Source organism: Strix uralensis, chromosome 21 (assembly GCF_047716275.1).
Source record: "Strix uralensis isolate ZFMK-TIS-50842 chromosome 21, bStrUra1, whole genome shotgun sequence".
NCBI classification, from domain to species: domain Eukaryota; kingdom Metazoa; phylum Chordata; class Aves; order Strigiformes; family Strigidae; genus Strix; species Strix uralensis.
This window is the reverse complement of record NC_133992.1, coordinates 7,450,503-7,470,280: the sequence shown is the minus strand read 5'-3', so window position 1 is coordinate 7,470,280 and position 19,778 is coordinate 7,450,503. Positions and strand designations below refer to the sequence as shown.

At 44.9% G+C, this 19,778-nt stretch overlaps 1 protein-coding gene across 3 annotated transcripts in view; it reads right to left on the bottom strand.

The window, feature by feature from the left end:
* The window catches only part of FUBP3 (far upstream element binding protein 3), a 40,777-nt gene extending 22,252 nt beyond the window's left edge, over positions 1–18,525 (bottom strand). For 2 of the 3 annotated variants that reach the window (XM_074890999.1, XM_074891001.1), the window contains exons 1-7: positions 18,387–18,525; positions 11,366–11,471; positions 5,127–5,177; positions 4,614–4,647; positions 2,596–2,645; positions 935–1,006; positions 140–197 (exon numbers count right to left, since the gene is read on the bottom strand). In XM_074890999.1, the coding sequence (XP_074747100.1) occupies positions 140–197; positions 935–1,006; positions 2,596–2,645; positions 4,614–4,647; positions 5,127–5,177; positions 11,366–11,471; positions 18,387–18,473 (458 nt within the window). In that variant the 5' untranslated portion in view covers positions 18,474–18,525. The remainder of the gene's footprint in view (positions 1–139; positions 198–934; positions 1,007–2,595; positions 2,646–4,613; positions 4,648–5,126; positions 5,178–11,365; positions 11,472–18,386) is intronic. The other variant, XM_074891000.1, reaches the window with a different exon arrangement.
* Positions 18,526–19,778: the final 1,253 nt, after the last annotated feature.

Sequence of the window (19,778 nt, the reverse complement as noted above, 5' to 3'; positions counted from 1 at the left end):
GGTTCTATGCTCCAGAGACCCTCAAGTTTCTCTAGGCCAACATTTGCTGGTACGGCTAATGAAGTAGCACCACTGACAGAGCACAGCATTAGGGAGAAGAGAGAGGAGGAGAAAGGAGAGAAATGAAATCAGAACTCACTCAATGCTCTCTGGCGTCCCGGTGAGTACACAGGGCCTCTCGGGCATCCCACCGCTGTCTGCAAAGGAAACAAGGAGGAAACTTTTAATACATGGGATAAAAAAAAAAAGGCAGCTGTTTCAGTAACTATCAAGCACTAACAGAAGCACCGTCCCCCTGTACACAGAGCACATCAATGAATTCAAAGCCATCCAGGGTCAACATATTTTAAATGATTTGCTGGATGTCTGCATTCTTTTAAAGCCATCCCCACCAACTAACGGGAGGGGTAAGAACTTAAGATTACATTCATCCACTGTTTCCCAAACAGCTCTGTAGTACAGTCTTCCCCAAAGCAAACAGGCACTAGCACAGAACAAATGGTTGGTCCCCTTTTTTCAGTGCAAGGCGATTTGTACAAAGAGCTGCTGCCACCCTCCTGAAATATCTTCTTCCAGGAGTTGGAGCTGACCAGACTAATCAGAGACAAATCGCAGAGCTGAGCAAAGTGGTACCACCAGAGGAAAGCTGAACAGCTGCAATTTCAGGTCTAAGTACAACATGGATTGTCCATTTGCACTGTACCCATCCGCTGGTTAAAGACAGTTCCTTCATCGTTTCATTCCCCAAACCACCCGACAAGCCCATTTTCTATGCTAGTTGGCAGGTCAGTCCCATGACAGCTCTCCCACGCACAACAGCCTAGTATAGATCAGCTGTTAACGGTGATGACATGCCAGGAGCGTGGCCTGATCTAATGATGGCACATCCTTCAACATTAAAACCTGTTCACCCGCCATACAAAGAGGCTCTTACCTGGAGCAATTTGAATTTTGCAGCCAGACTCTGCCTGAATCCGTGAGATCTGTTCTCCTCCCCTGCCGATTACTGAAATGAGTTCAACAAGCATCAGAACATACCATTTTTCTAAGTAACTGCAGAGCACCTTCCCCCTTTTACTCCACTGCAGCTATCTATGAAGGAATGGTTTGACTCCAGGATTGCAGATGAGGCATCCACAGCATGACCAAATTTATCATAGCAGAAAAACATTAAAATACTGCCGAAAGTTATTCTGTTTGCTTGGAAAAGCAAAACAAAACAGGAAAGCCTGTCTTGCACTGGAATGGAAATACACAGTATGCAAGAAATAAGGCACTAGTTTGCGTGCTGCTAGAAGAGTCATTTAAGTATATCTTGTTCAGCCTGAAGCAATAAACCAGTTATTTGGGGTACTAAAAAAGGCAAAGACTTTTGCTTTTATTTCTTTAATATTCATATTTTACTGCCTCTTTTCAATGGACATGCTATGTGGCTGGTCTGCACTCAGAACTGCTACATACTGAAATGCTCTATCAACCTTAAGTGAAAACAAATACTCATCTCCCTTAACTCCTGGAGTCAGCACATCGCTGTTTCACAATGAGACATACTGAGGAGCGACTATGTGCCAATCACCATTCATGTCCTTCCCAGACTGCAAAAACAGCAAAACTGTCAAGTCAAACAGGTATGCCTGGCTCAAGATGCTCCTGCAGAAGTGTCTCAGCTGTGGGGTTGCCACCCTCATGCATCTGCCCGCTCCTGAACCAGGATTCGATTTAACACAGAGATGATGCACTAACAGAGCACGCAAGCTCCCCTCTCAGTGCTCCCCCACATGTGGTACCAGGACCGATAAATGAAGAGGTCTGACAGGAGAAGCGTGAGCGTTTCCTTTGCAGGAATTTGAGTTACAGTTTTATAGTGTCTTTAGAGTCAGGACAAAACTTCGCGCACTAAGGGGTAATTATCATCGCTTGTTATTTTCTGTTTTACTCTCCATATATCAAATTGAAAGAGATACACAGAGATCTAGCAGTGGAAGAATCTATGCAATCACTGTAGTAACACATCAGCAGGAGGTGCCATTGAAAGGAAGAGTAATGATCGTCAAGAGGAAGAGAGAAATTAGAATCAAGCTTGAAAGAGAACAGTATCAGGAATGCAAATCTAGGAAAAATTCTCATCTCAGCAATGCATATTCGTTGCGTTTCCCTGCAGCAAATTTATGAGAGATTTAAAATTCTGTTTAATTTGCCTTGAGTCAACTCTTATTTTAACATTTAAATGTTGTTTTCCTCCCTCAACTCTCACAGTTTTGCATACTCAAAGGAAGGAAAACGTTTCAGTGAGAGGAAATAAATTCACTTTTGACTTGTTTATGTACTATGCTAGTGGGAATTTAAAGGAGAGAATCACTAACACTCTTCAGTGACTTGTACCACACAGTCTTATTCTTATTACTGGGACACCAAGCTTCTCCATGCAGTTTGCACCTGGATTTTAAACACAGATCATCTGGTCCCCATGAAGATAGCATTAGACAAGGCTTATCCAAGGCTAGTAAGCACAAAAACTCGTTGGCATGTCAGAATAAACAGCATTCCTGCACAGAAAACACATCAAGAAACATCAAAAGCATCCAAGGTACTTACTAAATCCAACCATTTTATCAGGCACTTTGAACTCTTCTGTTATTACAGCCCTAAAAAAAAAAAAAAAAAGGAAGGAAAAAAAAAATCAAATAGTCATTACAAAGAACAATTTGGAAGACAACTATGTCCCTGCCATGGAAACCAGGCACAGCATAAGGCTTTTGCACACACAGATAAACACCACATCAGAGTCAAAATCATTTGTTTTGGAAGGGACCTCTCGTGGTCACCTAATTTCTCCTATGCTGGATATATTTCCAGTCTACTCTCCACTATCTTCAATGGAGATGATGGAAGAACCTCGTTTTGTCATTCTTTCTCCAGACAGATTTAACAGAACAGTGGCAAAGTTTCTTTAATATTTAGCCTAGACCTTCCAAGCCGCAATCTCTGACTATTACTTTTGGTTACGCTCCTGCCAAGAGACACTTACCAAAGCCAATCCCAATATAAACAACCCCTCTGATATTCACAGATATTTTTTTTTTTGCCTGCGTGTCCTTATCATTCTTTTCCTTGGAATTTATAAATGCTGTCTTCAATTATCCTTTGAAGTCTTATTATCTTGAGACTTCCATATCTATTGCTCTTTGGACTTTTTCAATGTGTCTCTGCCTCAAACCACAGCACCCAAAGCAATTTCCTAAGACCTGACCATAGTCAAGTAGAAAGGAATTAACTTGGATTGGTTTTTTGCTTAGTCATTTCTAACTTGTAGAAAATACAACACAATGAATATGGAATTTTCAAACTCTATGTATTTAGATAAGCATTATATACAATTTGTTCAGCAACTCAAAACCTGCATTAGTTCAATCCAGGTTTTGTGGTGAGGTATATTAAAATATTCTCATTCTTTGCTTTAGATCAGTTAGGGAAGGTATAAAATCCACATTAGACTTCACATATTGGACTGCTAAGCTGCAGGTAAAGTACTCTCCACTGTCCTGAGGCTCCCTAGCAGTGATGCAAAACCAAACAGTGCCGTCCGTACCTGCAACAGAACAGACTCACCTGCTACAGAGAGATTCAGAATTACAGTTGTTTAACCTGCAATAAACCCAGCCTGTTGCCAAAATGTCCTATCCTGCATTTGTTAACCACCCTGTGTTGGAGGAACGGTTGCAGCTGGACAAAGCAGCTAACCTAGCAGAAAACCATCCACCAAAATCAGAAAGAAACCAATTCAGGCTTTGCAGCCTAATCAGTTCCCTGCATGAACATCACTCCTGGCAGAAGAGAGGTGGCAGGTAGCAGCAGGTGGCAGGTAGCAGCAGAGCTGCCCACCCCTTTCTGTGCTGCCCTAGCTGGACATTAGCTTTAATCTAACCATTAAAAATTGAAAGCTCTAGAGTCTTCAGAAATACATCTCATTTGTCCTTTCTGCTGAGGCTCCCAAACATGGTTATGATGGAAATGCAGTATTATTAGCCCGAAGGTGAATCCAGCTTTAGAAATGCTCTCCCCTTCCTACTCAAAACAAGACAGATAACTCCTTAAGACCGGGATTTGAAAAAAAACTGAGCATTTTGCTTTTGTATTAGATCCTAAGACATGCTGCATGACAACTCACACTTGCTTCAGACTCCCAAAACCATCTTTGACAAAGGAGTCATCCCAGGTCATATTACACCAACAAAACTAAAAAATAATAATAATAATTAAAAAAAAAATCTACCTGCCCATTTAATACTTCCAACTTTTGTCAAAATGCCAGAGCTTTTTTTACTTTTTCTTTCTTCCCTCCCATCACAGCAGGGTAAGGGAGAGGAGAGAGAATTTATTCTTCTTGGTCCTGAAGATTTACAGGAACCAAATGCAAGTTTCATATCAACTCTTCTTTCTTCATCACAACAAAAAAACCTTACAAGTGTTAGCAGAAACCCCAGCCTGGAGAAAACTCAAGCTGACAGTTTCTCCATATTCTCAACCTCTGACTTCCTAACACTACTACAGATGGTGGATCAATAAACAATTAGAATTGATCAATAAATAATAAAACATAACCCACTGCTTACCTTTGATGTACCAGGGCCCCTAACTGGTTACCTACTGTGGCAGAGAGAGAAAAAAGGAAAAAAAATCAAAGCATTAGCACGGATAAACTAACTTCATCCCTATAGAAAAGGAGTTCTTACCATTTCATCAAAAAAGAAAGAAAAGCAAAACAGTAATTTAGGTTCAGTGGCTGAAATGAATGCGTTGTGGTACAAAACAGGAGGGGATTTCTTGGTCAACACACACCATAACCCAGTGTCCAGCTGAACACAGGATAGGGAATTGATCCACGTCTCCCCATGCTGAGAGTCATGGGAGAAAATCCTGCCTGCCCAAATCCAAATCCCTGCAACTAACCTCCCCCCTTCCCAAATTAAGCCCAAGGTAGTAAAAAAAAAAAAAGGAAAAAAAAGGGGGGGAGGGAGATGAGAAATTTCAGGCAGACTGGTACGTATTAAAAAAACAAAAATAAAAGCTGATCAGACTCAAAGATTTAGGCTAAGCAAAAAGCATTAAGGAGCGCTTGCACATACTTCTCTCTGTGTCTCTTATCGGTGCTCCATGGAGCCCACTTACACGGAGACCTGTTAAAGGAATAGGGCTGTTAAGTAACCTTGTGGCACCCAAACAGTATTTTTTTTTTTAAAAAAAACCACAACACATTTTACTGAATGCACACATTCCAGGCATATCTGCAATGTTAGCTGGTGGTCCATTTATGATTAGCAGTTATCTCCCCAGCTGACAACCCTCAAACAGATTTCTGCCCCCCCAACCCCAACAGATTAGATCTTTCTTCCAAATGTTAATGGAGAAAATATCATTAGACCAGCTCATGCAAAGTGGGAACACATGCCCTGCTGGGCTTCCTACTGGACTTTGCCTGCAGCAAACCAGCTAAAAACCAGACCATTTGGTCCTAACAACCACTTGAAAGATTATATTGCATGCCTGGAGGGCACAAGTAGGGAAACAAATGAAACCGGCCAACGTGTGAGCTGTGATAATAAAGATGCTGTTTCAAACTACCTTGCAGCAACCTGCACATTCTTTGACCTGAAATAAATTGGCAATCAGCTGGCGGGGTTAGAAAGCGGATGCATCCCACACTCTCTAAATCCGGTAGAAAAATGCATAAAGTTTGTGACCAAACACTTTACTCAAATAAAATAGACAAAAGAGAGTCAATACTGTATTTCTGCTGCGTGTCAATACCTTCATAATAGTTCAGGACCAAAATATCGACAGCATATGTATTTTATTACTCTCCCCAGCTCCGTGATAAGACAACTGCTGTGTTATTGACTCAGTTAGATTTGTCTTTGCATATTCTCACCCTGAATATAAAAAGCTCTGATTTGATAACTATCAATACTGCAGTTGAAAAACGTGGGTGATGTAATGGGGAATATTTGCTCTAGCTGATAAGCCACTACCGTCGAGCTGAGCAAATACGACCAAATTCAGAATCTCGCCATCTTGCCCCAAACTGTGCTCTGAATAGTTTTACTACACGCAATAGGTCTGGTGACTACTGTTGTGGTATGGGATTGCCCTTGCCACAGACCAGGCCACTCATTATCCCAAGATGCCAGAAAGAGTGGTCTTAACACTACAAGGCTGTATTTAAATATCCACTTCGCATTTCAATTCACCGTAACAGCTCTCTTAGCAGTCTGTTCCACTGCAGCCACTGCCCACAAATTATGAGACAGACACACATCCTATAATCAACTCCTGAAGTTCACACAAGGAACAGAAGAGCCTTCATTTTGTAACACAATCCTACACTTGAAGAAGATAATTTCTTAAGGGAAAACTGTACGAGCACAACAAGTTAAATCAGTCAGGGAAATAATGCTTCAGATGTGTGTAACGTAATGTCTCCAACCCATTCCAAGTACTATACAAACATAGTAAGCCATGCACCACCCCAGAGATATCAGCCTTAGTGTGTATTTATTGTACAAATTAGTTAAAAAAAATTAAGCCACAATAACTTATGCGCAAGATCATTTCTTCCATGTTTCACAGATAACCTCTCCAAGAGCTGAGATGGGCTCGAGAGAACTGAGAGGGATTTACTTGAGGTCAGTTACAATTTCTGGTTTTGGGGGAAAAAAGAATTGATGTGGCTCCCGGTTCCAACAACCTAAAGGTCCATTCCTTCTCCAACGTGCCCATTTTGCTCTGAAAGACAGACACTAATAGAGAGTCAGGGCTGGGGCAGGCCGCACTCGCTGCAGTACTGAAAGCTGATGTACTGTTCCACCATCTCCCTCTTCACACCAGGGAGGGGGCTGAACTCTGACAAGCCACATACCTATTTCCCTCTTTTACATCTGTTGAGTACAATTTAACCGTAACTGCAGTCATTTTACTGCAAATAAGGAAAAATACTGAATAAAATCAGCACCATTTCCTATTAATGGCACCTGCTGGTAGATAACTCTTCACTCTGCTTTGGGCTTCACCTTAACTGAATTCTACCTAACAGACACTCAAAACAAATGTGGATTTTTTTTCCACCCCATAAAACAAAGCAGTGCCTCCCACTAAATTAATGTGCATGGTGGGAATATACAATCTTGTCAAGAATATCTTCATGGCTAGAATAAAATCAGAGCGATGCATCTGCTGGAGAGCAGTGGAACAGGCCTGCATTTCTGAACCAAAGTGGGATCACGCTAAATTTCAGAAAGCTACAAGGAAGACATTAGTTACCCTAATTCTTCATCATTAAATACTGCTAGGGTTTTTTTTAATTAAGTGGTCAAAACCTAATAATTTTCATGACTGCCTTCACTGCAAATCTTCATAGGTTTTTTTCACCTCAAACTGCCTTATTTTAAAAAATGGTGATCTGTAAAGTTGCAATTTTGAAGAACACTGGCATTTTGTGTATTACACTAAACCTTTTGCCGAGAGATCTGGACTTTTGCCCTGGTCCTCCTGCTGCTACAGATGTGTCAAGGGGCTAACTAACTTTCATCAGCAGTAAGACAGGGATAAGATTTCCTTTTGCCCATCGCTATTTTCATTGAAAACATGTTGGAGCAAAAGAATAAAGCATTCCGTACACCAGGATCATGTTGTGTTTGAGCCTCTCAGCTCTACTACAATCAAGTTTTATTACACCAAAACAGGCCATCTTCATATCTGGATGCATCACAGAAGCTTGGGGAAGGCAGGGGGTGGAGAGAGGAGGGGTGTGAGGCTTCCCCAAGGTCTCCCATCTTTGTTTCCCCAATCTCAAAGGATGCCCCAGCCTTCAGCTGCAACACGGCTGTTTAGCTCCACATATATCACTGGAAACTTCTTCAAAGCAGTCCAAAACAGGGCAAATAGAGGCTAACACTCTGGCAATCAGACTCTTTGCAGCAGACTAGATCCCTGCTTCCTCTGAACAAAAGGAGGCTGTTTCTTTAAGGATTATTTAGCAATAAACAAACTTATTAAATTGTGCTGATAATTAGAAGGGAGGCCAGGAGCAGTCGGTGGCCATTAACTGGAGAGCTGAGGTCTATCCACAGCAGGGAGCCACAAGCAAGATGCCACCAGGTCTCTCTGCAGCTCAGGCTAACCCCATCTCTAGTGCTCACTGCCACTGGGAAACATTAACTGCGGCAAGTGGCCATCGAGATGCCGACTACGACTTACTGCAAGCAGTACAGATAAACCCGATCTCCTCCCTGCACTGTAGCTATTTGCAGGATTACTTTAAAGTTGTTTCCAGAAAGGGGAAATAAAGCAGCCAGGGAAAAAGAGAAATAATCAATTTCAAGCTCTATCTGATACAAACAGGCCAGGTCACCACGGCCAAGCTCTTCGTTTCAGATGAAGGTTATATTAAGGGAAGTGCAAAAGGCACTCACACATTCTGGTTTCCAATACTATGACAACTCTATTTTTCCTGGAAATGCCCTAAAAGCAGCTGGATTTGTTTTGACCAGCATGCTGTCACCCTGTCTTAAGACCACTTCCTAAGCTGACATCAATCAGCCACGCCAGCAGCTGCTTACAAAAATGGAGAGGCAGAATTAGATTTTCAGGAAAGACAGACAGTTTTCTTGTCACCCTAAGGACTTCCCCCGAACCCATTTTTTTCCAGGAGTATTAGGAACAGAAGTAATTTTCTAACAGCTACAGGGGGATAATGAAGCAGTGAGGCCTGCACCCAGCTGTGAACACACAGTATACAGAAGTAAACAATCAAAAGATTTACCACCAGATTTGTTTCCAAGCCACCCAGAGCAGCAGAATGTATCCAAACCCCCGCACTATAAAATTTCTAGAGCATGCGTAACAACATAAATAATCACTTCTTGACAACAATGTCTCCAAACTGTGGTTCACAAACAAGCAGAAAATGGAGAAAAGTGTGGGCACACAATCCTGACACCCCTTGTTCACAGCTAACAGAGAACTAAAAGATCATCCAAACGGGAAGCGCTTTCCTAATATAAGTGTCTTGTTAAAACCAAATGCCACCTGCTGAAAGCTAAAGCTGCATTACAGACTTTCCGTGCCATGGCAGAAAGAGCTGACTCAAGTATGGATCATACCACAAAGCACTCGCAGCTTCAGGAGCTCCTCTGCCAGGCCACTGTTCTGGGTATGACATTAAAGAGTGGCACAGGAGGATTACGCAGTTAGGTGGGGAACTCATCACCAACTGTATTTCTGATGCCATCAGAAATAAAACCCAAGATGACCTAAGCTGAAAGAAGTGGTACAACCCTTGCTCCTACCCTGACAATTCCTGTTTCTTCATAAAATTCCAGCCCTTTAAAATATTACTTCCATCATTTCTCTTCTCTAAGATCTCACAGAGCAGATTTTTGGGAAGGGAGTTGGACAAAGTTATGAAACCTACAGATGCATATGAACAACCCAAGGGCAAATACAGCATTGGAGCTACTTTAAAAACAGACAAGGCCCAGTGCTGAACTACAGGGTGGGCAAACACCCGTAGGTCTCCACACAGCAGCAGAACTGCCAACACAGGAGTCAGGAGTACAGCCACTCTGGAAGGCTCTCCCAGGAACAAAACCTGCTCATGGAGTTATCTGTCACAACACAAGAAACCAGCAGTAACATGCATTTATAGTCCAGACTGCAACTGTATTGACGTGGTTTGTGTCAACACAAACAAGGCTCAGCAAGGAACAGTGCTCACCAGTAAAAGTTTAAGTACAAAGTCTAACTTGCGCTGTCATTAAGCGCTAGAACCATTTTACATGTTAAACGTTCATAAAAACATTTTGTTAAGAGGTCAGATTTCTCAGTTCAGTCTGATGAATCAATGAAAGAAACAGGCAGGACTTATGTTATGAATGACTACTTCCTCGAAGGCTACTTTTATTCTTTTTCCCATATAGCCACTTACCTAAGCTATTCAGACAGAGCTCGAAGTGGTTCAGCACTCCTCACTGTTGCACAGCCTGCCTGACAGCCGAGCACCGTCCCGTACAGAAACCAGCACATACCAGTAATACCAGGCCCCTGGCTTCTCACAGACATAGGCTGAGATACAAGGCACAGAGGCTCACCCAGATAAATCCATTTTTTCCTAAAACACCAAACCAAAGGAGCAGCAACCTCAGAACCAACACCAGAGAACAAAGTGGGCTGTGGCATCTGTTCAGAAAACAGTAATGTTAGCAAGCCAGAGGTTCACATGAAAGAAACTTCTCCCTGTGCTTCAGCACGTTTTTTTCAGAATGACAAGCAGACGTGCAGTATTTTCAGCCTTTGTATCAGACAAAAAAAAAAATTCAAAATGAAGTGCTAGGCAGAAGCTTTGCTTATCTCCTCAGCACTCCTGAATGTATCTGTGAGGGAGAGAATCACCCTGGAGGGCTACCTGTGGCAGTACAAATACTAGAGGAAATAGGAAGACATAGCCACTTTTTTTTTTTTTATAATCAACCACAGGCAAAGGCGAGCTCTTTGCATCTATACAGCAGCAAATAATACAGTTTAAACACTTCTTGTAACAGTGCAAATCATTAGAGTTGTAAAAAATAAAACACCTGTTCTAACATTTTTGTTGCTCCAACCAAAGATAAGAAACTAATAACTTATGTTAAAATTTTAACACTTCATACAATATTAACTCATTACAGTTACCAGATACAGTCCACCCAGTAAATGATTCTTTGGCTGTGTCCAATGTTAAATGCTCCAGAGATTTAAGAATTCTCAAAGAATAACTATGAAAAAAGATAAGCCTAATATGGAAAGTATCCTTGCATCAACTTACATCAATAGCTTTTCTCCTTAAAATTCATGTACAAACCAATCAGAACTCCACAGCGACTAAACTACTGTTCTGTGACCACTGCTACATGTGGAAAGGAGTACCTGTAATACTGTCCCTATACACTGCCTGCTCTCAGAAAATCAGGACCATCAGGGAAGAACAGCTTTACTCTGCACATCTGGTACTCTAAACATGGGCTCCAGCACAGTTCCAATCAGCACATCCTCCTCCCTCCCTTCCCAGCTACCACAGAACAAGATTTAAATTATAGAGTTGGTTTGCTAATTCCCAAAGTTCATGAACAAAGAAAGAATTGCTTCACATTAATAATACTAACACCTAGGAGCCCTGTACTATCTAGATAAGACTAAACAGCACAGAGAATCTTGTATAAAATTTCTATACACAGAAAGAAGCATTGATTTGTGTCCTTAAAGCAGACAACTGCCTCTATAGATGAATTTCAGGAGCTGCATCCACAAGTCTGACTAATCGTAGCCTGCTTACCTCCATCATCCAGGGGCCGTTTCTGCACTCCATAACCGTAGACGGATGGGTCCACAAGCGTTGTAGAATTATTCAAGTGAGGAATATCTCCAATTTTAGCAGCAATCTATAAAAACAGGGGATAAAAGCATGATTCACATACATGAAGTTTCAGCCACCACAGCTAAACGCTCTTTCTTCCAATAAAGCATTTAGCCCAGGCCAATCTTCTCTCAGCTATTTACTATATAGGTAGCTTTATAACAGTTCCAAGACAGTAGTTCTTAATCTGTAAAGTAAACAATCTTCTGCTTGCTTTTAATATTTGTTTAATCAAGATCACATTCACCCAGTTCCTCTTCCGGACCATAAGTAGGTATTTACTCCCTGGAACATTATATTCAGGTTTGTTCACTCAATGGACAGCTGACAAGCTAAATCTTGCAAAGAAGAGAGTTCAAACTAGCTCATCAACTTTGTCCTGGAGAAGCTGCCACCATCACAGCCATGTAGGAGGACACATACTTCCTCCTGCATCCGTGCATATCCAGACATATAGAAATGCATACTCGCACATCGGTGGGGGGAGCGGAGGAAGAAGAATGTGAAAATACCCAGCACACGGACAGGTTTGGGAACTCCTTGTCAAAGAGAATGGATCACCCTGTGTTTACTGTACAAAGAATAAGCCAGTGAACAAACTATTAGCCCAGAATTAAGTTTCAATTTCCTGCAGCGGTCAATACAGCACAAACACGACTAACGCTGCCTGTACCTCTGCTTCCATCCCTTACAGAGGGATAACAGCCACTCCCTGCCAAGCTGGGATTCAAGTTGGACATTTACAGGAAAGAGGAGTCAGTCAGGTATCACAGTAATGGGACTAAGGTAAGCAAATGAACTAGGCGAGAGACACCTAACCACCACTGCATAAAAGTGAAAAAGTTAAGCTCATGTCTAATGATATTTGGGAGACATCCAAGCGGATGGATGCTGAGAAAAGCGAGCCCTTCCACCCGCTCTCCAAGCTAACTGAGGCAAGCCCACTCTAGAAACGTAGAGGTACATCACTTCAGTGCTGCCCCGGGGTTAAATACCCGCTGCAGGGACAGCAAACTGCAGTCTCACAGCACCCCTTGCCTACACAAAGTACTTGGCTGTTACAAGCCAGTGCAGAACAAAGTAGTTACAGAACAAATATACAGCACGGTGTATTCTACAGTGTTTGCTTCCTTTTCCAGCAAAAAGAAAATAACTGAATAGGATCTTTACTAGGACTCTGATCTCACTCTATTATAAGTGGCATTTCACCGGAGAATAAGCAACAGGAACAGATGAAAGAGCATTTTACAGAGATACATTTTTAAATGAAGACAAGGGCAAGTGACAAATATAACTAAAGGTGTCCCTAAAATTTGAGTTTTACTGCAACAGAAAGACATCTACAGTAACTCTGGTTGTTGACACTATCAGATGCTGCACTGGAATAAACAACTGCCCAAGATTCAGAACTACAGGTTACTGAAAAAAAGCTATTTGAAATAATCTTGAGAGATTGAGGGCTTTTAGAAAAAGAATAGAAAACATTCTCTTCAATGCCTTGCATGAAAAGGGCTCCAAGTTTTGACCATTTTCTTCTCATAGTCCATCCCCTTCTGTCATCTTTTAGAAAGTCAACAACTTTGTTGTGTCAGAAATGCCAGGAGCTAGAGAATAAAGTCCTCCTGCAGGACCAGCACAGTGATCACGTAGCAAAGCTGTGATGACAAGCACCTTATATATCAACATCTCTAAAACCTAATAAACCCATGGAAATCTGATTCCGAAAGCACAGACTACCCCTTGTCCACTCCATACTAGGGAGTGCCAGGTGATGCCTTGCTTTTTTGTTGGACACTGTACTGCATCCATGGTTCCAGCCCTTTGCCCACGTGCTTTCCCCTTACGTTTGGGACACGGAGGGTTTCAATGAAGGTACAAAGAACATAGATATTTCCTGACTACTTCAATGCTGAAAAATAAAGTTAAAGCTTTATTTTATAACAATCTATTAACAGCTTTCACATAATAACTTACAAACGTATGTCAAAAGGAACTGTGTCAGGTATAACACACCTTGGCATGTTTTGGCACATTTGATTTTAACATGCCCTTTATGAACCCTCTTTCTGTTAGTATTTATTTACTTGAAAAAAATTAAAATCTGTAAGTTGTGGAAACTGTGAGCTGATAGTTTGGAGCTGGAATCACACACCACAGGCTCAAGGGAAAGAAAAAAAATAGTCTGTGGATAGCAGAAGCTGGCCTACAAAAGGAAGCTAGCAGGAAGCACAAAGGTGTGCATGAACAGGTCACCAGCACTAAGGCTGTCTGCCCCCAGAGCAGGAAAGCTTTGCAAACCCCTACTCATGCTTAGCACACAATTATCACCCTGGCACAGAACCCTCCAAGTAAAGAGCAAAATAAGAGTGAAAGCAATTTTTACATTATCAGCTTTTGGGATATTTTCCTCTTTTTTTTTTTTTTTTCCCCCCTCCTTTATTTAAACTCGTACCCTTATCTCCAAAGCTTCCCAGCTGCCACTGGATTACAGCAGACAACATGCCACCTCACCACAGCATGAAAAAATACCCCGGAAAATTAAAAGTTGAGCTTTTTAAGTAGACGTACCAGTTAAAATACATTTTAACTTCTTATGTTCAACTTAAAATGGGAACCTCAGTTTTTACTATAGGTTCAGCAGGGAGATAAGCACAAAAGTTAGAACAGAGCAAAAGCAAGCAGACCTAGTCCTTATCTGACTAAATGACCTTGAGTAATGTACTGCTAGCCACTGCTTTTGTCCTGCCGTATGTCAGTCTTCATTTTTTTCTTTTTTCTTCCCTAAACCCAAAACATCTATTTTAATAAACTCTAGAATACACCAGAAAAAAGCATCACTACCACAGAACTGTTTCTGCACCTAATTTCCCCCAAATAAAGTTCTCCAACAAACACTTCAAAGGACACAGCACAAGCCTCAGCTACAAATTGCAACGGTAAAGCCAAGAAAAACAAAACCCCACAAAGTTGTGTGAAGGATACATGCTTTCCTATACCTTGCACTTCTGTCCTCCTGTACTTTTAACACCCTTTAAAAATGGTGTAATACCAAACCACTTTTAAACATGAAGCTCCTTTGCTAGGCACAGGACTCAAAACACCAATATCTCCAGAATTCAGCTTTCAAGAGCTTCTGGGAAGAATCTCTCCATGCTGTCCTGCAAGAGACCAGCAACTGATAAAGTCACCAGTTCTAGGTATTAGTAGGATATAAAACAATAAGGCGCTGTCATCTGACCCTTCAGACAATTCTAGTGCTTCTGTACTCTTCCCATTCGTTCAGCAGAATACTCAAGTTCGTATGACAGACGTTTCTCCAGAGTTCTGTAAGTAGTAGTGAAACCATTCACAACCATTTAAGTTTCATGTCACAGGTGGTTTTCCTAAATAGTAGAGAAATTGCAAAGCCCTAGATCTATTTGAGGATGATCTGAAAAAGTACTCTGCAAGGGGATAAAGAAAAGTAAGAGCCCTCCATCCCCATGGAAATTAGAAGTAAGAGCCTGATAATAGAAAGGAATTTTAAACATACAGCTTGTTGGCTGTCAGGAAGTCTCAGGATATTCACCCACTTTCAAGGTACCCAAGATGGCACACTACAGGTTTATCAAACCACAGCCTTTCCTCTTCACAACATTCCCAGAAAGTCAAGATTCGGGCAGTACATATGGCAGGTTACAAGGAGAATAGCACATGTGAGAAGAGGGAATCTGTAAGTGCTGCAAATGCACATGTTGTACTGAAAATGAGACTGCCAAGGAGAACAGGAGAGGGTGAGAACCAAGCACGACACTGTTTTGTCAATAAGAACAAGACTCAAGGACAGTCCGAAAGAAAGCCATTTTTGTCAAAAGTACAGGCAGCTCTGCTTATTTTCTGATCCCATTACTCAAAAGGGGAACAAATATCTTCTCTCTCTGGCCTCCCCCCAAAATGCCACAGAAGAAAAGTCACCCTGCCTAGGAGCTGCCGGATGATCCACAAACTAATCCACCCTCTTGAGCCGTGGTGCAGAAGGTGCAGGACAAACAACCTCAAAGACCCAGCATTCACTTGAAAAAGTAATTTTTCATACACCTCAAATACTTCAGAGTCCATGAAAAATCCAAGCAAGTCTAGCACAGACACTGCTGGAAGCAAAGTACGAGTCATTTCTTTCAAAGGTATTCCAGATTTCTTGCTCTTATGTCATCTCACATCCCAGTGACTTTGAGGAATGCAAAGTGTTACATGATGTTGCTGTGATTGATCAGGAAAGTCTTCCCTGTCCTGAATTATTTAGTTATTAATAACTAAGCACTGTATTCCACAGCACGACTTTAGTGTTACAGCTCTCATGAGAGCTGAATTTAGTAAATTTGATTACTAGTCTTAAGTGTAAGATTAAACTTCAAAAGAGTTCAAATGTCAAGCCAGGGATGCCATACCAACCCACAAGGCAAGAACTACGACCAAACTTTTTTCTTCTGCTTCCTCCCCCCCTTAAAGCAAAAGTAATACTCAGAAAAGGCTACAGCATTGGCCAGAAGCAGTCCAAAAGCTGACATCTAAGTACCAGATCAGTACAGTTCAGGCAAATACAACATTAAACGTGCTCGGTGAAAGCTCTGCCATCACCTCCAGAAAAGCGTTAGGTGTAACCACATTTATATCCCGCCCCATTCTCAGCCAGGAAGTTCCATCACAGACTGCTTGGGTGCTGAGGTAAATACCCCTCCGCTGAGCAGTTAAGACCACCTCCACTCACGTGTGGTAACGAGCCACTAGTGACAATGTAGTCCTGCTGTTCTGGGCAGGAACAGACTACCTACTCCCTTACAAAGCCTCTATGGAACTAGATTAAATCACGTACTTACTTTTGCGGTGGGGGAGGGGGGGGGGGGAAATATTCTAGCACTTGCCAACAATTCTTTTCATCCTATAAACACTAATGGAAAAAAAAAAAAAATCACATTCAACAGGCAGCACACAACTCACTGCACAAAAATGTAGGCCGCTGCACTCCCATGAACACGTGCAAAGCACGCATTTCTCAACACGCTTGCTTTCAGCGTGGAAAGATAGCAGGAAGGTTGCTACTCTGCAGCACCTGACCTGAAGTTGGCAACTTGGAAGATTTTGAAATCTTTCAGTTCAAACTGACTCAAGTCATAGGTTCACAGAAACCCAACACATTCTTTCAAGTATAACGAACTTAACAGCAAAATTGGAGTGAGCACAGCTAGGTTACAGAATCATTTAATATTCCATCTCCTTCACATGTGGGTTAGGGGGCCGCACAGACTCACCCTCCAAACACGATAACAACCACGCAACACTGATCCACATCAATTTTTAGTTAGTGCTGTTTTAGCCTAATACCGTCCAAGGCACCTCACCTTCACATTTAACCTGTTACTGATTAGATCAGTGCTACATACTGTTGCACTTTCAACGCTCACAAAATAATTTCAACAAGCTGCAACTTACCAGCAAATAATTATTTTCTTCTACATAAACAGGTTATTCAAAGATTATTCAACTGCTAGCAGGCGATAATATTACCAGATATTCAACGAGATGTTTTTGCAGTGAGAGGCCTTCAGAAACAGACAACCAGGTCAAGACAAACACAGCTGCAGCACCTCTCAATTTAACTGCACCAAGCAGATAACTCTGGGCTAACAGCAAAGCTTTCAGACATCCCATACCACCAAGGCCACAGCGCTTTGTCAGCCACTGAAAAAAGTGACGCGTGGCCTCATCCAGGAGGCAGCTAACACACAACTTGCCTACTGCAATATTTATGCTGAGAAAGAAATCAACGACCGAAGAGCAGACTAGCTCGTGATCTCCTCTGGGAAGGCACAGGGTGTTCATCTAGAACAGCGAGTGACTCTGTACGGGTCGCTGAAGACCCCACAGAACGGGGACTTGCTGCCATACTGATTCAGGAGTGAGCCGTGAGCGACGGTAAGCCACTTAAGTTCCATTAGAGCGATGGCTTGAGAGATCTTAGGGTCCAGCTTCAGAAGTTTCTCAGCAAAATGAGAAAAGCAAGTCTGAGCAACAGGAGGAGATTTCTCCCACCTGGTCTGCAACATTGGGAAGAATAAAGTCAGGGTCTTTAAGCGCCAGCTGGGCTGTGGTCCAGTTATTTGGCTGTACTACATCTCCTTAAGGTGCAGTTACTAAGCACGAGTAAAGTGCAACCTGTTCAGAGGTGGAATGAACACCTGCAACAGACATGGAACAAGAGATGCGATGAACAGTCGCAAAAAACTGTGTGTGAGCAGAAGCCTCTTGTTTCTGGAGTCACCTTCCACAAACTGAGCAGCACGCAAACACTTGGAATATCCTGTACTGAAGACAAGGGTGCTGATTCCTGCAGGTCTGGGCGCTTTCACTGAAAGTTTCCATTTTAGTGCCATGTAAGCTCAGAGATCCCTTTGGGGAGCACTTCACATCACCCCCTCTCTCCCTCCCTCCCTCCCAGGGGGGAATGCAAAGCTCCCCCTCTGCCAGGGCTTCTATTGACTAGCCTAACACACAACGAAGCACTCGCTTAAAATCCGAATTAACATTAAGCTCACACCCACCCACTGCAAAGTGCAAGACGACAGCTTCGCAGACGAGAGCTCCCGCAGGCTGCACACCGCCTCCTTCCCCGCGCACAGCAGCGCTTCTGCCGTGTCACAAGCCCCGCCGTGTGCAGGGGACTGTCATAGAGCCCCGCCGCCGCCGCCGCCGCCCACCTCTCTGCCCCCGGACCCCCAGCGCCGCCGCCGCCCCCCCTCCCCGCCGGGGACAGCCCCGGGGCCGCCGGCTCCGGCCTGCCGGGAGAGGGGCAGCGGGGCCGCGGCCCTGCCCCTCAGGGCGGCTCCGCGCCCCGCCTCAGCCCCGCGGCCTAGCGGCGCCCCGCGGCCTCCTCCCGCCCCCGGCCCGCCAAGCCGGCGCCTACCTGCCGGACGCGGTGCAGAGCGTCCACGAACCCCTCGGGCTTGATCCCCACGGGCGCTGCGCTCTGCCCCTGCGCCAGCTCCGCCATGACACGCGCCCCGCGCCCGCCCGCCGCCGCCGCCGCGCCGTCCCGCCGCTCCGCCCGGGGACCCGCACCCGGAAAGGGAAAGAGCCCCCCGCTTCCGCCGGAAGTGGGCCCGGGCGGGGGGCGGGGCCTCGGGGGGGCTCGCGCCGCGCGTCACGGCCGCTCACGTGCCGGGGGGGGGCGGGGGGCGGGGCGAGGCGCTGGCCCGCCCCACGGGACCCCCACAGACCCCCCCGCCCGTGACGGGGCGCCCACGGGGTCGGGGGCGCTCGGGAACCCCAGTGCCCGCAGGGGACCGCCTGCCCCTTCCCCTGCCAAACCGTCCCTGCCTGGGCCATCCCGTCCCTGCCAGCCCCTGCCAGACTGTCCCTGCCTGTGCTTGCCCCTGCCAGCCCCTGCCAGACTGTCCCTGCCTGGGCCATCCTGTCCCTGCCAGCCCCTGCCAGACCGTCTCTGCCTGTGCCATCCTGTCCCTGCCTGTGCTGGCCCCTGCCAGACCATCCCTGCTTGGGCCAAGCCCTGCCAGGCTGAGCCATCCCGTCCCTGCCAGCCCCTGCCAGACCGTCCCTGCCTGGGCCATCCCGTACCAGGTTGTGCCCCCGCTCCGTCCCTGCTGCGGTGGTGGCCGCAGAGATGCCCCACCAGCACCCACCAGTGAACACCCTCGGTGGACACGCACCCTCCCGCAGTGCCCATTTCCTGCCTGTTTCCATGCACGTGTGTGAGGACGTTTTTGACCCACGTGGCCGTGGCTGGACGCTGCCATGGCCTTGGTGACACGTTGCACGAAGCTCCCAGACACGGGGTGCCGGCACGCTCTGGAGTGCTCTGCCTGGCTCTGCCAACAACTGAAGCCCCCGGGGGTGCCTGGGCACCCCCCAACCCCTGGGCCGGAGCCCCTCAGTCACCCTCCCACCACAGCGGAGCTGCAGGACAAGGACCAGTTAGTCGAGAATTAATGCAAAGAACATGCAAAGCTTATTTATTCCTGGAGCAGGGCGCTGCCGCACGGCCCCTACCCAGCCCTGACGGCCCGGACATCAGGGCGATGGCGGTGCTTTTTGGGGGTGTCCCATGAGGGCTGCCACCCAACCCGCTGCCTGGGTGCAGACCCTCTCGGGTGGGGGTGCACGCCTGGCTGCTACGGGGTTGAGCGTCCGCGTATGCTCAAGGCTATGTGGGCAATGCCTCGCTGTGGGAGGGTGGCACGGCTCATGGCACGGGGAGGGGACCAGGGACAGCGGGTGTCAGCTCTGCCGGCGGGGTCCCCATAGGAGAGGCTCAGTGGTGGGAGCCCAGGTCTGGTGA